The following is a 20,178-nucleotide window of genomic DNA, read 5'->3' as shown; positions in this document are numbered from 1 at the left end:
AATAATTGATCTGGAAGTACATTAGCTAAAGGTGGTACTTATAAATGAGGTGACTAACATGGGAGTGAGGATTAGGATTTCCCTTCGAAATGGGAATTGAAAATAATCACGCACACTTCATGAGTGGCGAGTAAGCTAATTCAACAAGGAATGGTTTTTTCAAATATGTCATTCTTTATTTCTCAAATGTAGTTTGAATTGGAGTAAGTAAAGCACAACCATCCTTTATGTTATGTATGACCCTCTTTGTGTCACATTCACTGTTCTTGCATTCTTTCTCCTTGCACTCTCTCTAGAAGCATCCAATCAGCAAAATATTTTATTTTATTTTTCCTAGAAAATATCCTTCCATTAGTTATGACCAATTATTACAATAAAGCTGACCTACCATCAAGCTACCATTGATATGTTGCATTCTTCCTTAGGTCCCATCCCTCAAGGATAAATAGTATGAACACTCCACCACTCCTTAACCAAGTTACGTGATTGATGGTGGGAACAACCATATTGGTGGTGCTAAGCACCATTTGGGTCTTGAATTTTGTAATGTGAGAAACGGGGCCTTCTTCCAATAGTTATACCTCCACCATGAATATCGTCATGTCAATTGTATCCAATAGGCACAAAATGGCAGGCAATGGAGTTAGAAAATAGAAACAATGATGGTTCTTCAACCTTGTCATATAGAATTCGTGATTGGAATTTACATTATCGTCTCATCTCTAGTGGGACATCATTATGCATGACTCTATAGTATAAATGGGGATTTTAAAATTGTGAGACAATTGTTTGGATCAATGGATCCCTCTCCTCTCTTTTGCCTATTGTACCGTAAGTTTCGGAGAAGGGGGTGGGGAGGCGGAGATTTTGAAGTGCAAGGTTTCCTATCAAAGCCACCAAACATTATTTTGTCATAATGCATGAAGTGCAAACAAAGGCTTTAGATTGGGCCAACACACGTGCCGTGGTCTTTAAAAGAGTGACAATGAGCGTGGATTAGGTCATTTTGAGATGTGAGGTTTTCCATCAAGCATGCTATTGTGGATTGTTGAAAGTACAATGGTATAATCTGGTTGAAAAGACCGACACAACCAAGACAACGGAGACGTCCGGATTGAAAGGAGCGACTCACGTGCACAAACATAAGCACATGTGAACAATGGGTTACACACACACATAAATACATACATACATTACATTACATTACATACATACATACATACATACATACATACATACATACATACATTACATACATACATACATACATTACATACATACATACATAGGTGTTCGGATTGAAAAGAGACTCGTGTGGACAAACATACCCCCATGTGAACAATGGGTTACATACATTACAAATACATACGGTACATATGTACATACCATACCATACTGTACATACATACATACATATAATAAAAAATATATAAAAGACAGGTAAGGACTGAGGTAGCTGACATTACCTTGTTATGAGAGTATGTATGAAATAGAGTTGTCCAGTGAGCTTTGGAGGATGGGCCCTTGGAAGACTTTTTTTGGGTGGACAAACTAAGAGGACACACACACACACACACACCCATAAACCCCCATTTGGTTTCACACCTCATTTGGCTTGCCTGGCCCATCTCATTTAATCAATCACACACTCACAGACTTGACTGACTGATTTAATCAAATGCTCTCTCTCTGTTCTCCCCAAACACCTTACCTTTTGCTTACTTACTTACTCTGTTCCCACCAAGTCTTTCTCCTTCTTCCTTTTTTTCTTCACCAATTTCTCTCTCCTTCTTTGTGTGTACTTGTAGCACTACTGGATTTCACATACCGTTTGTTGTTAGCCTCTCTCTGTCTCTCTGTCTCTCTGTCTCTTTTCTTCCTCCATTGCAGCTTCCTCCATGAGCCATTCGGTGGTGGTAATGCCACTGCTGTCTTTGGCTTGCATCTTCTTCTTTGGTGGTGTTGGTGTCCAAGGTATGGAGCAATGGCGATGAACGATTGAATGATTGAAAGATTGAATGATTGAAAATGATTGAATGATTGAATGATTGAATGATTGAATGATTGAAAATGATTGAATGATTGAAAGATTGAATGAGCGATTGAAGGATTGAATGATTGAATGAGCGATTGAAGGGTTAAATTGGTGGTGATGGGTATAGGAATCGGAGGAGGAGGAGGAGCGGTGGAGAAGCAAGAGGTGGGGGCGACGGGGACATGGTGCGTGGCTCGGGCGGATGCGGCGGCGGCGGAAGTGCAGGCGGCGCTGGATTGGGCGTGCGGGCAGGAGGCGGGGCAAGGGGCAGTGGACTGTAGCCCCATACTTCCTGGTGGGCCCTGCAACTCACCCGCCATCGCCACCGCCTCCTCTAACCCTCCTGAAGCTGACCTTCTTCTTCAGGCCCGCGCCTCCTATGCCTTCAATGCCTACTTCCAGAGCCTCAGCCATGCCCCTGCCTCCTGTAACTTCAGCAACTGCGCCACCATCACCACCACTGACCCAAGTAATTAATTACCCAACACAAAATATATGTCTCCATCTCTCCCTATTGTGCCACAATACTGTGTTTTGTTCTCCAATCACAATGCATGCATGCATGCATGCATGCATGTATGTATGTATGTATGTATGTATGTATGTATGTGTTTATCCATAAAATAATGGCATGCATGCATGCATCTATGGTATGGTATTGTATGGTATACCTGCCTGCATGTGTGTGTATGTATATGTATCATGTATGTAATGTGTGTATGTATGTAATGTATATATGCATGCAATGTATGTAATACTTGTAAGTTGTATGTATGCAATGCATCCATGTATGTAATGCTTGTCAGTTGTATGTATGTAATCTATGTATGTAATGCTTGTAAGCTGTATGTATGTAATCTATGTATGTAATGCTTGTCAGTTGTATGTATGTAATCTATGTATGTAATGCTTGTAAGCTGTATGTATGTAATCTATGTATGTAATGCTTGTAAGCTGTATGTATGTAATCTATGTATGTAAAACTTGTAAACTGTATGTATGTAATCCATGTATGTGATGCTTGTAAGCTGTATGTATGTAATGCTTGTAAGTTATGTAATCTATGTATGTATGCAATGTACGAATGGTATGTACGACATATATGTAATGTAAGTACATTGTAATGTAATGCTTGTGCATCCTTGCTGCAGAAGAGTGGCATCTATGTATATGCATATGTTGTATATGTATAATGTATGTCATTAAGGTCTATAATTCTCAATTAGGAACATTCATAATCAACTAGGGCATCCCTCCTTATTCCATTTTGTTTTGTTTTTGGTTTGTGGTGTTTTTTTGCCCAAACTCTTTAGGTTCAGGAGGTTGCACGTTCGCGTCGACGGCCATTGAGTAATAATACTAATAACCTCGGACTCTCTCTCTCTCTCTCTCTCTCTCTCTCTCTCTCTCTCTCTCTTTATTTTTTTACCTTCTCGCATTAATGTGATATGATAACTCTTAGTTCCTAACTCACTCTCCATCGAGTAATGCTAGGGTTTTCATGACCCAAATCCATACAATCCTTTTCATACTTAACAAGCTTTTTAATAAATTGTTTGCATTTCTTTTAAACTTTCGCAGTAGTGGGGTGCTCACAACTTCGAATGTGACAAGCTCGCCCCTCTCCAATGGGAGCAATGAAGTTAAGTTATCATTTAGGAAACATCTCTATACATCGGTGGCGCCTTTGCTATGCTCGTGGATCACTCTTCTTACGCTTACCCGATGAGGCATCGAATAGTTTTAACACACACTCAAATTTAGTTTAGGTTTTGGAGTTTCCACTTCTATGCCCTTGAAGTCCTCTCTTACTCCTTTTAGACAAAACAAATCTCAAACTTTCTTGCCGGAACTTTTTGGTACATGCTAGTCCTTGTCAATGATCACAACTTCCAAGAATGTTGTCTCTTTTTTTTTGGGAAATCATGGCGAATTTTAATATTAGCTCTTTGTGTTACAAAACACAATGTTTGTAAAACGTGGTGTTTAAATCAATTGAGATTTGAAACGTATGAGCATAGAATGAGATCATGCATCGGGGAATGGGGATTTGGATTGAGAGTGAGGAAAATAAAGCCAATCTTTCATCGTTATTCACTTGTGTTGTTGATCATCAATGCCAACTTTTGTGTTTTGCTCGGTTTTTGAAATCCAAACATGCCATTATATTGAATTGCAAACATTTCTAGAAGGGTCTAGTCCATTCAAGACGATAATGTCGTAGAAATTGAGAATCATGCATATCTTTTTGCAAAAACTCTCGCTGAATTTCAATAACACAAGATTTTGTGTAAATTGGTATCTATGATGAATTGACAAACACACATACCACAAACTGTTGTGTACGTGTTGCAAAAGTTGGTCGAGTTCAGAGGGATAGTTTGTCAAGATCATTCCTAAAATATACTATCTACATAATAACAACAATGTCAAATGGTATTTCTTCCTTTGGGTTATGAATTCTAGTAACTTGATTGGTTCGGCCCAGCCAAAAGGGCAATGCCATGAGGGGACACAAATATTTCTCTCAATGAAAATAGAGAAACTAAAATTTCCTCCTTGGATATCCATGTAATGATTGCCAAATCTTCATCTCTCGTTCGTGTCATTGCAATTCATTTTCAAGTCCTTTAATTACTTGTACGCCTAAAACCCATAATCCCTCAACATTTTGTTTTGTTTTTATCATTGTTTGAATATCAATGTAAATGATTTCAAGTATTGTAGTTCTATTGTACGGGCAATGGTTTCAGGGCATTAAGTGAGCTTTCTGTACACATTCCACTCTCCACATGCAATAGAGTAAAGCAAATTGTCTTATTTATTTGTGAACGATACAATACCCGAAGGCCCACATCACTAATCGATGAGTTTTGATTCTTACCTCGTAGGAGGTGCTCATCGTCGATAACTTAATGTTTTGAGAAGGATTATCGTTTATGTCTCTATTTTCTCCTTCTCTTCTCTCTCTTTCTAGCTCTTCATCCAAGGAACATTATATTACCAAATCTCCAACATAACAACTGAACTCTCTTAAATTAGTAGTTTGTAGCCAACCACACAACCTTATGATAATGGATGTCTCCAAGCATGCACACATCTACACTTGCTCGCCATTGATGTTAAGGAAGCATACCACACTCATGAACTCTCTTCAGTTTTGGCATTAATGAACTAGGACACCAAGTTAAGAAGTTTGTAAAGGTGGCCCAAATGTCCAACATTCAGACGAGAGAATGGGCAAATGTTGGAAGATTGGATATGTGAGTCAGAGTATGAAAGGATGTGCAGGGAATCATATGAGACGATGGTGCAAGGAAGACAAGATAGCCAAATAGAGTAATGTGACATATTGCAAAACAATAATTAACAGATATTTAATTAACGTCCCATGCTTAATGTTGATTTACTTGAGATAAATTAAGAAGGATATTCATTCTTATACATTACATATGTGAGAAGTATGCTACATCAAAATACATAGCCTCAAAAATAAACTCAAGGAGTATACCTTTTTTTTCCCAAAAGAAATTCAACAATACAATCACACAGTATACCTTTTTTTCCCAAAGAAATTCAATAATACAATTGCACGGTATACTTGGTGGACGTGATAGTAAGATATGAAAAAATGCTTATTGGTCAAAGTAAAACATTGAATTCTCTATGGATGTAAGACATGAAGAAATTGTTATTGGTGCATGTTAAAATTAGATAGGAACATTTTTATAAAGACATGTTCTTTCTAAGACGACTATTTAGTGGGAATGGTACCTAGAAAAGGAAAGCATATATTATCTTGGGAAATGTTTATGTGGGGATGATGGTCTTTCGTAAGCAAGAGAAAGAAAGACAGAGCATCACTCCCCATAAAGCTTGATGTTTCACACCAGATGTGTAGTGCTACATCGTTGCTTATAAGAATCATAATATATTGCATGCCACCAATGAAATGGACAACGGGTTGTCAGTCCTACAATGTTGTGTAAATATAGGTGTAGATTATCTTGTGCATATCTTTTTCTTAAAGAAAGTTTCCATCAATTAATTCATTTCATGTTTTGTTTGGCATGCTCCCAACAAAGCCAAAAAGTAGCCTAGGACTCGAGTAAGAATGGAGACGAGAACAATGACAAAGCTGACAATGTTGGCCTAAAGATCACAATTTTTGAACGGAATAAAAAAGTATTGGCATATATTTTGTCTTCTAATTGCTCTTGTTAAAAATGTCAATGTCTTCAACAATCTCCTCTCAATCAGAGTTTTGAGATCTCCTACCTAACCTACGATCATGATAATGATAGTAATTGTCATAAGACGAGAAACCATGGATACCAATAACAATTTTCTATCCTCGAACCTAATTGATGTAGTGGGGATCATGGAAAGAACCAACTGCAAATGTTGTTTGCAGACGAAATGAACTTTCTCCACGACATCTTAAACAATTTTGGAAATGGTTATGGGGTATAAAGATGAGTAGGAAAATTGTTTGTTTTCGATGGTTGTTGGTTCATAATGCTATACCAGTTAATGGGTGTAGACAAGATGTGCCCTTTCTGTACATATGTAATAGAGACTGCTAAACATTGTTTGTGGCGTTGTGGTTTTGCTCTGGACATATGGAAACAAATCATAAATTTATTAACTCCAATATATCCTACAACAGTGTACACATGGGGTGCAATATTATGGGCGGTGGTACTTGATAAACTGATGGTATATGAATAGGAGGAGGTTGCAGATGTTATTATGATGAGACATGGTTTGATGGAAAAAATTGACCCCTCTAAATCCACAAATACAAACTGATAAACCTCAAATATGGCAATTGGTAAGTAGTATTACAATTTGGCATATTTGGAAGGCTCGATGTTTGAGGGTATTTCAAAATATGACCAAAAGACCTGCCCAAATAATGTCGGGAATTTGGATAGAGATTATGCATAATCTCAAAGGGATTTTGGATAGTATAAAAGGTAATACGCATCAAGCGGAGCTTAGGCGTGTGGAGTTTCATGCCATTTGGGACATAGGTATATTTTATAGACAACGTTTTGATAAGGTGGAGTGGTTCTACTAAACACCAAAGGGTTTATTTAAGCCGATGGTTAGAATTTAGAAAAACATAGGGGATCGGTTATATATCTTGTATGTTTAGCCTTATGGCGTATTCTAATACTAATGTAATATCTCTTTTTTGGAAAAAAAATAAATTTGATGTAGTGGGATTATGGGATATCCTTGCACCAATGGTTTGGTGTTGAGATTTTCGCCATATTGGTTGCTTATTTTGTGTGAGCACATATAAAATATGTACACCATGTGCATGTGAGATATGGTATACAACTCAACATTACCACATCAAATTATAGATTGCCACACCTCTGTAGAATACATAGCATGCGCGAGTCGCAACTTCCATTTTTTTTTATCATTGACTGATACCAAACTAAACTATTTCAAGGACATTTGTTTTCAATGATTTGGCTGACACATTTGGATAGGGTGGTTTTAAAGGAGAGCTTATTGAAATTTCATGCCAAGTTGACCCAACTCATATGGTTGAATTGGAGAGTGAATAAGTTGATAGAAAGGTTTTATGTTGTGACATTTTGACCAAAGGGGACTTTGCAAAATGGTACCAAACAACAACAACAACAACGAATATTAATATTTTCATTTGTAAATATCGGAAGATAGAAAATAATTGTTTTCTATGTACAAAAAGATTTAAATATCAAAAAGCTATTGACAACGTGATTGAGGGGTTATTTTCGAGGAGGAAAAAGCATTTCCACAACAAAGTTTTGAGATCGAGCGCAAGTACGAGTGTTCCACATCTTTAGACTCTAGGTTCAAAATAATCGATTCTTGTTTATTGTAGCACTTTTGAAACATATTGGAATAGAAGCTAAATTGCACCCATCATTTCTTTTAAAAAAGTAGTAGATGGTTTCGCTCCATGCATTCTCAACATAAGCCCTAGTTATATGGTAACGTGATTTTTTGTCTTACGTTGTTCAAAAGATATTTGAGATTCCTTGGAATATTCCACAATTTTCATTGCAGCCCAACTTTATCATTAATTACATGCGAGATCTCACGTTAACTTTTCAATGACACGTCATTTGGTCATTTGGGAAGTCTCGCAATTTGCAACAATCTACGAGATATACTCCAACTTTTGATTGTGTAGGATTGTGTTATATGTTTCATCGTTGGTCGGTATCATACACACTACATGACTAGGCTTTGGATTGATGGCTCGGGTTGAGTTACTATGAAACAAAATGTTCTCACAAAAAATGTGAAGAGGAAAATGTATACATTTGATAACAGTAAATGGTCCTATGAAATGGACAAGACAATGCAAGATGTTACACCATAAAGGTCCCACTTTAATGATATAAAACTAGACGTTAAAGCAAGCTTGGGCAAGTTACAAGTTCAATCACGACATCGACATAAGAAGTTAGCAGAATTAGTTTCAAGTTTCCAATGATCTTCCCAAAAGGTTATGCACCACAAAAAGGAACATGACTCGAAAAAATGTAAAAAAAAATATAAAGCAATCACCAATATGAAATGAATCATCAATGTCAAAGATGTGAGCATGTTTCCTAATTTCATCGTGCTCAAATATGAGATGGCCTCGATGGAACATGTCAAAGCTGTAAATGTGCGAAGATGCCAAAACAAAAAGTGTGCAACTTTTTGTGCAAGGATAACACATAAAAAAGTGTGGTTTCAAACTTCATAATGGATGCAATCCGAGTATTCAAAGCTCAATCTCTCTCTCTCTCTCTCTCTCTATATATATATATATATATATATATATGATGTGAAGAAGTATCTCGGAATTCGGACGATGATATGTGGCATTCACGACCATTCAACAATGTTTCATAGCATCAAGCACGAAAAAACTTCACCAATCACGACACGTTTCACATCAATGCGGACATTTGTCGGGAGTCCTCACACTAAACCTAGCATGTTTGCCAAGGAAGGTGTTTGGATCATCGGGAACCTAAAGGGGGCTTTATTGACCGGCCGCCCAAGTTCTCGCACCCCCCGCAATGGTCTCGTGTGTCCATCCGGACCCCGCCATTGCCATGCCTCTTTTCTTCTGTCCAACCCATGACAATGACACCATCTCCAATAATAAGCAGGAGAAGAAGGACAATTGTGACACAGATACAGAGACAGAGAAGCAGAGTTAGAATATGAAGACCAAACATTTCAAATCACAAGAACAATGGCTTTCTTGTGTGACGCACAGAGAGAAATAATGGATACCTCGTGCCCCCTTTTCTGTTCTCTCATTCATTTCTCATTCTCCTTCCACGAACACTAATTGTGTGTTGTTTTTGGTTCACTTTATTGTTCCTTTTTCAGTCTACCCCTGTTTCAAGATACAATTTGGATCTTCCCTTGATAACCCAGATCCTGAATCAGAGCGAAAATTCAAAAAGGTTTGATTTCTCTCTCTGCCTTTCTCTGTCTGTTTCTGTTTATAATTATACCCTGTCATTAGCTTTTCTGATTCTGTAAATCAAGATCAGACGTAAGCACAAAGAGATTACATGAAAAACTAAACTTTAAACAAGTCTCTATTGATTCATCATGGAAAAATGGCTACCCAAATAAAACCAATGACAAATCTTCAAAATTTCTCACAAAAACAAGTCAGAAATCGTAGTGACCGAGGGAGGAGAGGTGTTCGGTTGCAATGACTGGCGAGACATAATACCTGATGGCTATGGGTGTGAACACAAGTTTGGATGGCTATTGTATTGACATAGAATTCTGGGTGTTATTCTTGGTATAGGAAAGGGCCAACACAAAGAGGTTGATTGACCATCATCAACGGTGTTTCCTTGGCAGCCATGGGGTCTCAACATAGACCTCTGACTTACATAGCCTCAGTCCATAGATCTAAAGTTTCATGGCATATAAAGGCATAGCTAAACATAAGGAACCAATCAAACCAGAGATTTACACTTTCATGATATGTAAAGGGATAGCTAACCATAAAGAGTCTCTCGACGGCAATGGTTTAGACATAGATATCTATGTCAAAGAGTAAGTTAGTAAGGTCAAAGCTTGATCCATGGTTTTGTCACTTGTGGGTGGCCATATAGCAGGAGATAGTCCGGATGCCTGTGGTCTCAGACATAGATCCATGATCTAGGGACTAGATGTCTATGGTGAGTGGGCATAATCTAACCTTAATGGAGTCGTTAATGCTTGAGATTCGGTCCATTGACCACAATGTTGGATGGCTATGGTATGAACATAGACCTAGGGTTTCATGATATTGGAAGGGCTAGATACCTGAGCCACTAAACCATGTCGGTGATGTGGGATAGGGATATGGGTATCCTTAATGCCAGGACAATGGGCAATAGACCTAGGGTTTCATGATATTGAAAGGGCTAGATACCTGAGCCGCTAAACCATGTTGGTGATGTGGGATAGGGATAACACGAGGACAGGGCAATGGCCGATAACACGAGGTTACTTTGGCCTTGTGTTCTTTTAATTTGCATTATTAGTTTAGTAGAACCATGAAAAGCAGTTCTAATAATGGGCAATGTATAAAAGGTGAATGCAGGAGGGAGGGAGCATATTCGTAAAATGAATGCACACAACCTTCTTAGATAAGGGCATGGGTTGTGTTCTTGTCACATTTGGAGATGCTGCTGGAGAGGAAAAGGAGCTAGAAGAGCTGCAAGACAAAGAAGGTACGGATTTCCCGGGATGTGATTTCCATTCCTCGGATCGGACCCAATGGATGGCGGCACAATTAGACCTCGACAAGGTGAGAGTTATGGATGTGATGTGGCCTGGGACACATGACTCTGCAACCGATAAGATAGGGCTACCCTATACAACCCGACCATTTGCCCAATGCCAGACTCTCCCCATCTACCAACAGCTCCTACAAGGTGTAAGAGTGTTTGATATACGGGTTGACCAAGATGGATTTATATGCCATGGCATCCTGACAAGCTACAAGGTCAATGTTGTGATTAGTGCCGTGAAGCGTTTTTTGAGCGAGACCACGTCAGAATTCATCATACTTGATGTCCGGACCGAGTATGGACACGAAGACCCTCCGGAATTCGATGCATGGCTTGTAGAAGAGCTCAATGATTATCTCATTCCACAAGATGAAGCCGTGTTTGAGAAGACCTTGGGTGAAGTTCTACCGAAGAGGGTATTTTGCATTTGGAAACCAAGAAAGTCTCCAGCTCCATCTCCATTTAGCCCTCTTTGGAGTTCTCGATACCTTCGAGATAATTGGACGGATACCGATCTTCCTTATACTAAATTCCTCAATAATATGTATTACCTTGCACAACAACCCCCAGTGTATGTGAGGGACTACTTCTATAGAGTCGAAAACACATGCACTCCACAAGCAAGTAGCACAATCGCGTGTGTGAAACCTATCACTTCTCGTATACAACCCTTTGCGAGGCTCTTCATATCGCAAGCTTTCAAGAAAGGATTGGGTGACCGTCTCCAAATATTCTCGTCGGATTTTGTCGAAGATGACTTCATCGATGCTTGTATTGGGGTGACACTGGCAAAGGCAAGTGGTGAATGGAAACCGTTAGTTACCTTGTAAGCCAAAGCATATTCTTTCCTCGAGTCTCACGAGCTTGTGTTGTATTGATAGAAAATGTAGGAGCCCCCTCTACACAAAAGGGCTCCTATCTTGTGTAGAGGAGGCTCCTATGCTCCTCATTTCTCCTAATTTAAAGTGGAGATCTCCAACATCCCGAAGTTCACTCTTTAACCGCATGTTATTTGTGTTTATACCCTCACATTATTTGAGTGTTTTTTAAAATAGAAGATGGGTGATTTGAATTGTTGGTCATGATAGATGTAATTAATTGGACTGAAGTGCCTAAACAACACATGATCAAGTGCAAATGTATAGATAAAGTAGTAAATCACAACTCAGGTATGTAAATATATATTGGTAAGGATTGCAATTATGAATGCATGTTGATTGAAATGTAAACCTTATTGATAGTTGGCAAATCATTTCATTTCATGGATTGTATAAATACGTGATAAGTAGGCACATTAAATCAAAGCATTAGAAATTGGTGAAGCAACCATTGCACATAAATTTCTTCCCACCAAATTCAAGGTGAAATAGCTTGCTTATAGTCTCGTTTTCGATGACGTGTTGTTGGAGGTAGAGGGATATTGATATGAGCAAATGGTTGAGGCCAAGCCCATGGCAAGGTTTGAGTGTGGGTTCTCTCCCAAAGTTTTGCTTTATGTTGCTGTTGTATAACCTTGTGAGGCTACTAATTAGTTCTTGGAGATAATTCAATGTGTTGACATTTGATGATGGACCTATTATGAGGTTGTGATGCTTGTTTCGTCTACAAATCTTACATCAAAATGTCCATTTACTTGTGTGTTTACACTGTGCTTGATTTTGACGATGGTTCTATTCTAGGATTTGATGCATTGTTCCCCCATTTCCAATTCACATCCTATGTGTGGTTCACAGATGAATATAGCCTTCCAATTGTCGAGGTGTCAGTTTTATAAGGTTTCCATGTGAAAAGAGCCAACATAGTCATTGTGTAGTGAAAAAATCCCAAACCCAAATGTTGGAAAGGGGTGCTAGAGTGGATGGCAATATGCTTATGAGACAACATGTTGTGGGGTCGAGTCGACCAGGACAAGTAGATGGAGCTCATCACATCAAATAGTTGTGAAGCCCCCTTTGACACATTAAGAATTGAAGTCCTTGCTAATGTGACAGTTGGCAGAAACCAATTCGACTTCGACCAAAGATCACACAATATTCTCTTGACAATTGTATCGTGGTTGTGCGGCATGTGCCCTAGGCCTCAGTATCACATTCTCTCTCTCAACATCTGCATGTTGACTTTCCTATTAAGGAGAAGGGTTAACAAAGTTATGGACACACAGAGCCAAACCCACAAGCGCGCGCGCACACACACACACACAGATAAGCTTAAGGACATACCAATCCCTTCACCACCTTCATCTTCATCCTTGATGCAACCATGGTGGTAGAGTGAGCTTCTTCATCACAGAGGTGTTTCTACTAGAGTATCGAGATGCTGGGCGGACCAAAAAACCTGTTTTTTTATTGATTCATGGGAGCAGATCAACATATTTTGAGGGTCTATTTCTGATCTATGTGTGTGTGTTGTCTGTAAGGGATACAAAATACTAACTGGTTCCCAACCTTTGATCACACTTATAAAAGCCGAAGATATCCATCCTTGTAAGAACTCCTCAACCAACATTTGCATAGTCTTCATCACGTAAAAGCCACAATCCCAACAGGATGTGCAATACATGATGGCGACCCTCCAACCCAATGGTGTGGTCTGACAGTTCACTAGAAATGGTCCGAATCGCGATATCTCCAAGACTCCGCATGGTGCCAGTCGCCTCGTTGTTTAGTGGATTGCAGAAGACTATTGCAATGGTCAACTTAGAAACTTTGTTTCACTTCTTTGTCCACAACATCCAATGGCCCTCTACGACAATTGATATGAAGATAAAATCACGTTCGGCCACCTTCACGAGGATGTCTTGCCCCTTCGTCGTTTGCTTGTGTAACTGCACCTATAGTGGGTCGACTACGGTGAACCGTTCTGACACCTCATGTCGTAGCGGTACTCCATCCACATGGTGAATAATGTCGTCGTCCATGTGGATGCCATTTCTCCATCCTTGCACATCGTCTCAAGTTTTGACTCTATAACGTCAACGACGATATCAAGCCATGCGTTGGTTAGTTGGTACCTGTATACATAGAAACATGCATGCATTATGAATTGAGCCACACTTAATGATGGATAGTAGGATACAAATTGTAATCCACAAATTATCAACCTGGCAAATTGTTTGTCTGGAGTTTGGATCCACACATTTTCGCCCATCTCCATCTCAGTGGCGTCGAGATGTCGGACGTCTTTTGAGCCTTTGTTGTATCAATGGACACACCACACTATTCGGTAGATATCCTCCCCTTTTTACATTGTTTCACCATGAATCGACACGTGTTATTATCTGAATTCTGGCAATAAACCCTTCAACAAATCATTGATCAATATACATGCATCACACATTATTACCACGAGCAATCAAAATTGGTTCGTGACATACCACTCTTCGGTTGGATATATGCCACCGTTATCAGAATCCCACCACTCTTTGTACTTGGACCTGACAACCATCTACATGATTAAGCATAAGCAAAACCCTAAACATTTTCTGTTCAATCACTAATCAAGTAAAACCCTAAACATAATCCCGAACCCTAAACCCTCGACGTGAAAATGACATGTTTTACACCAAAAAAATTAAACCCTAATTCAAGGAAAAGAAAACATATAGAAATGACGTAAAATAGTAAATAAGAAATTAAACATTTTTTGAATTTAATACTCAAGGACACCCAATATTATATTTAATCAAGCAAAGCATTGATCCCTAAACCCTTAATAATCAATAATCAATAATGCTTTATCAATGATCAATAAACTAAACAGTTTCCAAATAGTTTCTGGAAAATAACCTAATCACTGGATCAAGCCAAACCCTAAATCGTTTCTAAAAATCATAATATCAAGCTAAACCCTAAACCTTCTCCTGAACCCTAATCCCTCGACATAAAGAATCCGTGCACATCAAAAAACATGTGCAGAAAAAGTAGAGACAAACACAAATACATACTTGGGAAATATATGGGTGGCTATGGCAGATGTGATTAATTGATTTTGTCGACGACTGGCCGCCTGAATCACTTTCACGCCAAAAAGCCCTGTCAATCTCGTTTGAAAAAACTGAGAGAGAATGACAGGTTTCAGGGTTTTATAGTCGGCGATTGGGCGACCCACAAAAATGTATGGATACATGCGGTTGGGCAACCTGATAAATCGGTTGGGCGACCACAATTAAACTCGGATGGGCGACCAAACGTGGATGGTAGGTTTAGATCATCCTAGGAATCTCTCTTTAGGGTTTTAGGGTTTTAGGGTTTTGCCTTTGAGGAAGGAAACACAGAGAAAGCTATGGCTACCCCCCACCTCTCTTTCTGCCTTTAAACTCCCCACTTCTCTCTCTCTCTCTTCCCCCCTCGCGCCGCCATGTCTCGTCGCCATTCTCTGTCGCTTCTTCGATCTATGGTTTCTCCTTCCTCCTCTGCCTCGGCGTCCTCTTCTACTACTTCTTCTTCTTCTTCTTCTTCTTCACGGCTTCGAAGTCACCATCTTGTTTCGACGGAAGTGTCAGCTCGCCCCGTCTCAAGGTCAGATCCTGCACGCTCTCTGCCTGCCCTGTTCTCTGTGTTGTTCCCTAGCCATTGCATGTTGATTGATTCTAGCCACCCCTCATCTGTTCGTTCCTTTTGTTCAACCCCTGCGATACTCAACATGATCTATGGAAATATAATGTCTATGCCCATGTAGAAATCTTTCGAGTCAAATAGGTTTTCGGCTCATATACTGTCACCAAATGTGCTCTTATACTGCAGGCATTTGGTTCTTCTAATTAAGATATCGCTCATACTGGAAAGCTTTGGTCATCATAATAAAGAAGCTAGTCATTATAAATGGAAATTTTTTATTCTAATGAAGAGATCAGTCATTATACTTCAGACATTAGGTTCTCAGATATATTCAGGAATTAAGGATTTTAGTATAAGGTAGTCATTATCAAATTTGTTATATAGGTTTAAACCACTGTTGAAATGTTGTACGCCTTGACAGTCTTTCTGAAAGTCATATTTTGGTATCAAATATTTCTACATTGATTGGTAAAAGATTTTGAGGGTCGCCGATATTACTTATGTTGTCAAAAATGTTTTCTTTAATGCAATGGCGGAAGAAATCAGCTACTACAAAGAAGAAACAGGCGGCTGTAATTCAGAAATTGGCTACTATATTGAAGAAATGCTTTTTTGAAAATTGATAAGGATATTTCCAATTCATTGCGTTTGAATTCCTTTTGTTGTCCGTTCTTTGATGTTTATGGCATGGCATATGCATAGAATTCTTGTGAAGGATTGTTACTGTGCATACTTTTCAGTCTCTCTCACCCTCTGTTGTATTGTTGAGGATTGAATGATTGCTAGAAGCTACTATATGTGGCGTCAGATTTCTTTTGTCCCTCTGTTAATGTGTGTCGTGGAGTCTCTCTCACATTGGCACATTGATTAAATCAATAGACTGTGAGGCTTGAAGCTGCGAACTGTTCGCTATATCATTAATCTTGAATCTTGAATCTTGATGTTACTATGGTCTCGAAATGTAATGTATGGTATGCTTGCCTCAATATCACTCATTACCCTAGAGCTTGCTCATTCTTAGGGTTGGGTTCCTCATAAGGCATATATAGAACTGCAATCTTGTTGAGTTGCCCTTGGTTATCTCCTTATAGCAAGTCGCATATTTTTGTTTGCTACAAGTGTAAACCTGTTTTTACGTTGCTCTATAAATTGTTTTAAGGTTGAAGAATTGTTATTATGTATGCTATAAAAATATTTCTAACCATGTCCCTTCTTTAATGTAACGTGATGTTTATGGCATTGCAATATGCATACAATTCTTATCCTGTTAGATCTGAAGCATTGTACTTCACCTCCCGATTCATATCCTTTGTATCTACTGTTCATTCATGCTTGTATTGGATCATGCTATGGATCTGAATTTTAATAGCTATCAATGGGTATGCATGTATTCATCATTCACATGTTATGTGTGAGCTACTTAAAGAGGATCAATGCATTTGTTGTTTTCAGGTATCGCGGGGCGATGGTTGTCTTGGAATCGTTGCAACCTTTGCAATCTGTTAGAGCTCAATCATCTTTTGTCTCAAAACTGAGCTTTGGGCTGAAAGATCCTGTGGTGGTGTTTCAAGGCAATTTTTTCTCGTCGCTCACTGTTTTGTGATGTTTCTAGGTCACGTTCCTGTGCAAAGATGGTAGCTATAATCCAACTATTGTCATTCATGTTTATTAGCAACAACTTCACATTTTCCTGAATGGCGGGTTTTTTTATCATCAGTAGCCAAATAAGGTTTTTCTCTTTGATACTATTTAACACGTGAAAAGAGGCTAGTCCATCAAATTTGTGAAATATATCTTGCTAATCTTTGAGATAAAGCATTAGAGTATTCTGTGGCATTATTTCAATCATAATGATGAAAGCTGGAGCCAATGTCTAGGGAGGAACATGTGTAAGTGTTCATGTATTCAACATATACTAATCATGTAAACTTGACCTCTACACTATGATGCTAGATTGCACTTGTGTATGGTGAGCAATCAATTTTTTTGGTTTGTTTCCCATTACTAAATGTAAGGGTTTAAATGTTGAGAGTTGATTTAGTTTTTGAAGTCTAAATATTAGACTTAATGCAATAGCTTGGTGGTTAACCACATAGTCTAGTCTGAAGCCTCATTTGACTGATTTAATTAATGAAGGTATAAATTGCTTGTTTCAACTCATACTAAATAAATCTTAGTTGTGAATGTTTACACTGTTTTTAGATAATGATACATCATTACTAAGTGGAATATAGGAGAGGTAGGGATGCACCAAATACCAAACTCATTGGCCAATCTAAGTCCAGGAAAGGGATCTGTACAAAACTCTGGTATACGTTCAGTTTAACATTCATGAATGCAGGCCTATATATGCATGTGATAATTTTGCAGTGTGATTCAAACCTAAATGCACTAAAAATGAGCTTGTCTTCCATCAATTTTCTTCAACGGCCTTATGTTGGTTACATTTAATCAAGTCAACAAAGTATGATGCTATAATTGTAACGGATCAAAACATATTTCAACTGCTATCTCTCAAAGGTTAAGGTGGGTTTATGAACTAGAAGCTATAGTTGATGTCAATGATCCCCTGGGTAATGTATTATGAACTAGACGGCAACCTTTATTATAGATGTAGAGATTGGAGTGTTGAAAGGGATTCATTTAATTATCAAGGTGTATTAGATTAGGTACTTTACATCAGGATTACTAGTGTTGTTTCCATATTAATGTATTGGCATGCTCTCTGGTTGAGGGGTCAAATGCCCATTGATAACTCGGTTTGAAATTCCAATGTCCGATGCCTACTAGTGCTACTAGCAGCACTGTTCCATTAGGGTCTATTGAATTAGATACTTTGCATCAGAACTACTAGTGTTGTTTCCATATTAATGTATTGGCGTGCACTCTATAGTGTAGGGGTCAATATTCATTGATGTACTCACGTTGAAATTCCAATCTCTGATGCCTACTAGTGCTATCAGCACTGTTCCATCACCATTGATATCTCCTTACTATCCTTCACCCAACCCTTGATTCTCTTGGAAAGGAGGAAATGTTTCATTTTCCTTGTATCATTAAAGTCACTCTGCTGTTCCCTCAGTTTGTAGATTATTTGAGTTCTGGGTGTCCTTTGGAGAAATATTTTGACTTTGTTGGTGATTGCAGAATTGAGTTTTTTGTGAGGTGCTCTTTGGAGGATGGGTGGTGAAAATAACCTTCATGATGAACGAGTTCATCAACACTAGTAGTTCTAACATTCACGACAAGCAATTGTTTTACCTTCACTGCCTTGGGATGGGAACCGTGCTTTCTGCAGTTCTGAAAACTTCTCATGGTTAGGGTTATTAGTAAAAGAGTTCAACTCCAATGTTATGGGAGCAAAATCTAATTTCATGATAGAAGTGCATGGATTGAAATTGTAATTACTTTATTGTTGTTGAAGTCAGTCTAGTATATGTGTGTTGCAAATAGCCACGTAGAACATTATTAGTAATTGTGAATTTTTCAACACTATGGTACTAATCATCTGATGCTAAACCTAGGTGTTAGGATCTGAAAAGGTGTAAGAAAGTATGCAACAAATAGTATATGAAAATTTTTTCACGTAATTATAGTATGCGAAGATTAGGCACACACATGTATAAGTGTTACTTGCTCCCAGGGTATAGACAATTTCGTTGTGACCAAAGAAAATCAGAAATCTACATATACAATATCACCCACTCCAAACGCTTGACACCTAGTTGGATTAGGCAGAAACACAAACCACATACTTATCTTGGTCATAGGGTACCTTGCCCTACAAGCATAATAGGAATCTTAATCACCTTGCTAAGAATGATGGCTAACAATGCTTGCTTCTATAAAGACTTTGCCGATTGCTTCTAGCTCTTGCTTAAGCATGGTGGATGGACAATCAATTGTCTCAATGATCATGGCATTGCGCATTGCCATGATCAAGTGTCAATTGAATCTATACAACTTTACCCACTCACTTTAACCAAATTCATACCACACCTCTATGTATAGATTGGTCTAGACACCACTCATATCTCTTTACAAAGAAACTAGACAATCTACGCAAATGCATGAATGGATCGTAAACAGTTGCATCAATTGGGTCCTACACATTAATTAATGGCATAATTGGTTTTATGAGAAGACCGAGGAAAGGACCTGATTTTGACAAGTTCTATTAACAATCTGAATTGCCAATTTTGAGAGAGGCTTGTCCATGGTGTAGGTAGTATTGTTGTTGTATCCACAATGATCCTAATTCTAGAATATCTTCATAGGATGGTTGTAAGCACCAAGCGTTTTCTATATGGTCTTGTTTACCCACAACATGTAAAAAGTTACGTGTTTTCTAATCTATACATTTCAAAGGCTTGAGTGCAGTGCTCTTTGATTACATCATCAAGATAACATGATCTTTGCATTGCTTTGCACCTCACTTTGTTGGTGAGCTAATCTTTTAAGTCTTCAACGATATAACAATATCTTCATACACATTCTGAATACTTTTATATTTTGATGGTACGAAGTTGGCAAAGTAGTAGAGAAGGGTATGACCTAGCTATCAAAGTTGCCTACAAGATTCATGTTGAGACATGAAGGAAAACTGGATTGGTGTGTGCATTTGCCAACATGTATGACAATGGAGATAAAAGAAAGCTAATTGAGAATCAACATTGTATATCAGTGCAATGCTGCTCTCCAAAGAGCTATTTGTAGGCTAAACAAAAATGTGTCCTCTCTCTCTTGGCTTGGTGGTTTACACCGCAACATCAATTGA

At 38.5% G+C, this 20,178-nt stretch overlaps 3 protein-coding genes across 4 annotated transcripts; all 3 read left to right on the top strand.

Annotated features, from left to right (window-relative positions):
* The first annotated feature begins 1,689 nt into the window (after nucleotides 1-1,689).
* Nucleotides 1,690-4,011, top strand: LOC147865628 (uncharacterized). The gene is made up of 4 exons (XM_087318690.1): nucleotides 1,690-1,974; nucleotides 2,163-2,504; nucleotides 3,349-3,385; nucleotides 3,617-4,011. The coding sequence occupies exons 1-4, from the start codon at nucleotides 1,899-1,901 to the stop codon at nucleotides 3,762-3,764; spliced, it is 603 nt and encodes a 200-aa protein (XP_087174816.1). The 5' UTR covers nucleotides 1,690-1,898; the 3' UTR covers nucleotides 3,765-4,011.
* Nucleotides 4,012-9,328: 5,317 nt separating this feature from the next.
* LOC147865627 (uncharacterized) lies at nucleotides 9,329-12,107 on the top strand. Of its 2 annotated transcripts, none has more exons than XM_087318484.1 (2): nucleotides 9,329-9,513; nucleotides 10,646-12,107. In XM_087318484.1, the coding sequence occupies exon 2, from the start codon at nucleotides 10,683-10,685 to the stop codon at nucleotides 11,673-11,675; it is 993 nt and encodes a 330-aa protein (XP_087174610.1). In that variant the 5' UTR covers nucleotides 9,329-9,513; nucleotides 10,646-10,682; the 3' UTR covers nucleotides 11,676-12,107. The 2 variants fall into 2 exon arrangements, with proteins under 2 accessions (XP_087174610.1, XP_087174611.1); XM_087318485.1 differs by having other exon boundaries at nucleotides 9,405-9,513; nucleotides 10,702-12,107.
* Nucleotides 12,108-15,151: 3,044 nt separating this feature from the next.
* Nucleotides 15,152-17,340, top strand: LOC147865626 (uncharacterized). The gene is made up of 2 exons (XM_087318486.1): nucleotides 15,152-15,362; nucleotides 16,854-17,340. Exons 1-2 carry the CDS (start codon nucleotides 15,202-15,204, stop codon nucleotides 17,002-17,004), a joined length of 312 nt encoding a protein of 103 aa, XP_087174612.1. The 5' UTR covers nucleotides 15,152-15,201; the 3' UTR covers nucleotides 17,005-17,340.
* The last annotated feature ends 2,838 nt before the right edge of the window (nucleotides 17,341-20,178 follow it).

This window comes from Azolla caroliniana, unplaced genomic scaffold (assembly GCF_043228905.1).
Source record: "Azolla caroliniana isolate FFs.n. ecotype wild unplaced genomic scaffold, voAzoCaro1.0.p SCAF_4, whole genome shotgun sequence".
In the NCBI taxonomy this organism is placed as follows: domain Eukaryota; kingdom Viridiplantae; phylum Streptophyta; class Polypodiopsida; order Salviniales; family Salviniaceae; genus Azolla; species Azolla caroliniana.
Note: the sequence above shows the minus strand (reverse complement) of the source record. Positions and strands in the feature narration are given on the sequence as shown.

Bases quoted from the DNA above. Each gene is read 5' to 3' on its own strand.
- LOC147865628 (XM_087318690.1), top strand. From the start codon at position 1,899: ATGAGCCATTCGGTGGTGGTAATGCCACTGCTGTCTTTGGCTTGCATC. The intron at 1,975-2,162 runs GTATGGAGCAAT...TGATGGGTATAG, and splicing joins TGGTGGTGTTGGTGTCCAAG to GAATCGGAGGAGGAGGAGGA. The intron at 2,505-3,348 runs GTAATTAATTAC...CAAACTCTTTAG, and splicing joins CATCACCACCACTGACCCAA to GTTCAGGAGGTTGCACGTTC.
- LOC147865626 (XM_087318486.1), top strand. From the start codon at position 15,202: ATGTCTCGTCGCCATTCTCTGTCGCTTCTTCGATCTATGGTTTCTCCT. The intron at 15,363-16,853 runs GTCAGATCCTGC...TGTTGTTTTCAG, and splicing joins TCAGCTCGCCCCGTCTCAAG to GTATCGCGGGGCGATGGTTG.
- LOC147865627 (XM_087318484.1), top strand. From the start codon at position 10,683: ATGCACACAACCTTCTTAGATAAGGGCATGGGTTGTGTTCTTGTCACA.